At 39.9% G+C, this 2678-nt stretch overlaps 1 protein-coding gene across 1 annotated transcript; it reads left to right on the top strand.

The window, feature by feature from the left end:
- Positions 1-880: 880 nt before the first annotated feature.
- Positions 881-1324, top strand: LOC130859090 (DNA-directed RNA polymerase II subunit RPB4-like). Its single transcript, XM_057746392.1, has one exon. It carries the CDS (start codon positions 996-998, stop codon positions 1308-1310), a length of 315 nt encoding a protein of 104 aa, XP_057602375.1. The 5' UTR covers positions 881-995; the 3' UTR covers positions 1311-1324.
- Positions 1325-2678: the final 1354 nt, after the last annotated feature.

The following is a 2678-nucleotide window of genomic DNA, read 5'->3' as shown; positions in this document are numbered from 1 at the left end:
CTGATACTGCTTGATACTGCTGTCTGTCCTCTTGCGGAGGAAGCTATCTAGGAGGATTGTGTATGCTTCCTGATGGTAGGGACTCAAAAATTATTAATTTTTAAAATATTGACCATAAATCCATGTGCTTTTTAAACAGTCTCTATAATAAAATAGGGAATGTTCATAAAGCCCTTCTGCTGAGCATCCAAAGTGCAATGGTTACCTTAAGGAAAAACACTCATACGATTATGTAAGTTACAAGTTAAGCTAGCTACATTTCTCATAGAATACTGTTTTTTACTTGAAAGAATGAGGAACAGATCAACTTGGGTATGGTAGACACGTTATTTAAAATGAACCTACCCCACTAAGGAAAGTAACTGACAAGATTTGATGCTGATGATAACTTTTGAGATTTTTAAGAGAAAATTAGAATGCTGGGAAAAATTGTATTGGCCTTTGGGAGCTTCTCAGCTTCCTAAAACTTGAAGACTTTTCTAAGGAGCTCAATGGTGGGGTCAACAAATGTGATTTTTTAATATTGCATAATGAAACATGTCAACAATTAGAAGATGTACTTAACTCATTGAGCCATTTTTTTCTGGGTTATCAATATATGATGTTACAAAAGCATGCATGATATCATGAGTCATACAGAATCACAATGTATGATGTTAAAAAATCATGCGTGGGTAAGAGATCCATTGAAAGTGTTTGATAGACCAATAAGTTTTGATATATCAGAGTACAAAAAGCTCATGGATGTGATTTCAAATTCCACATTGCAACTAATCTTGAAGAAACTGTTACCTGCTGAGTTCAACTAATGCATCAAAAAAGAAATATACAGGCTCCGTGCTTCCACTTCCGGTGGTGTGGGGTGCGGGCGCGGCAAGAAGGTGGCTGCAGGTGGCAGCGACCTGTGGGCTGGCGACGTAGAGGAGGATGCCTCACAACTCATCTTCCCCAAAGAGTTTGAAACAGCTGAGACACTTCTAAATTCAGAAGTTCATATGCTTCTGCAGCATCGAAAGCAACAGAATGAGAGTTCAGAGGATGAACAGGAACTTTCTGAGGTCTTCATGAAAACTTTAAACTACACAGCCCGTTTCCGTCGTTTCAAAAACAGAGAGACCATTGCCAGTGTCCGTAGCTTGCTGCTCCAGAAGAAGCTTCATAAGTTTGAGTTGGCCTGTTTGGCCAACCTTTGTCCAGAGACTGCTGAGGAATCCAAGGCTCTGATCCCAAGCCTGGAGGGGCGGTTTGAAGATGAGGAGCTACAGCAGATTCTTGATGACATACAGATCAAGCGCAGCTTTCAGGATTAATCTCCAGATACCGCTGCTGCCACATCACATCCCCAGCACAGCACCACTGTCCAGGATCCGGGGCTGACTTGCACAGAAATTCTGTTGCAGAAGACACTTGGACTTCCTTTGGACAGAACAACCCAGCACTTGGTCTTGGTTTAGGTTGCTGTTTCAAGCTGACTGTTGGACCATGATGACCAACATAACCTTGGAGAGGCCTTGCAGTGGCTGCCTGTGGCTGCCTGAGCTTGCCTCTGGGAAGGGTGAGGTGGGTGATATGCATATAAGCCACCCTGCTGACTGCCTCATATCATGGCCTTTGGCCCTTGTGTTATTTTTGATTCTTAATATTTTATGTTTTAATTTCAGTGTGTTTATAACTTTTGAAGCTATACTAAAACATGTAAAACTGGTATGGGAAACAGTCTTACCTAAATGCAAAAGGAGAAATTAAACCAGAAAAAAAAAAAAAAAGAAATATACAAATATTTGAAAAACCTATTAAAATGCTCCTCCCTTTTCCAACTGCATATCAGCATGAGGCTGAACTTTCTTCACATGCGTCAGTCAAAACAACATATTGCAACACATTATGGAAGCAGATATAAAAACCCAGCTATCGTTCATTGAAGCACTATTTACAATAGTCAGGACATGGAAACAACCCAAGTGCGCATCAACAGATGAATGGATAAAGAAGATGTGGCACATATATATACAATGGAATATTACTCAGCCATAAAAAGGAATGAAATGGAGCTATATGTAATGAGGTGGATAAACCTAGAGACTGTCATACAGAGCGAAGTAAGCCAGAAAGAGAAAAACAAATACCGTATGCTAACTCATATATATGGAATCTAAAAAAATGGTACTGATGAACCCAGTGACAGGGCAAGAATAAGGATGCAGATGCAAAGAATGGACTAGAGGACATGGGGTCGGGGTGGGGGTGCGAAGGGGAAGCTGGGACAAAGTGAGAGAGTAGCATAGACATATTTACACTACCAACTGTAAAATAGATAGCTAGTGGGAAGTTGCTGTATAATAAAGGGAGATCAACTCGATGATGGGTGATGCCTTAGAGGGCCAGGACAGGGAGGGTGGGAGGGAGTCGTGGGAGGGAGGGGATATGGGGATATATGTATAAATACAGCTGATTCACTTTGGTGTACCTCAAAAACTGGTACAAGAGTATAAAGCAATTACATTCCAATAAAGAGCTTAAAAAAAAAAAAAAACCCAACTATCTTCTATTGTCAGACATCTAAGAGTTTTTCCAAAATATACAACAATGCTGTTATTTTTCAGTTTGGGGGGGGAAATATAGATTTTATAGCTATAGAAATATAGAAAAATGTAGAAATATAGAAATATAGATTTTTA

The sequence above is a fragment of the Hippopotamus amphibius genome, chromosome 8 (genome assembly GCF_030028045.1).
Source record: "Hippopotamus amphibius kiboko isolate mHipAmp2 chromosome 8, mHipAmp2.hap2, whole genome shotgun sequence".
Lineage (NCBI taxonomy): Eukaryota > Metazoa > Chordata > Mammalia > Artiodactyla > Hippopotamidae > Hippopotamus > Hippopotamus amphibius.
The sequence above is the reverse complement of the archived record's forward strand: the minus strand, read 5'-3'. Positions and strand labels throughout refer to the sequence as shown.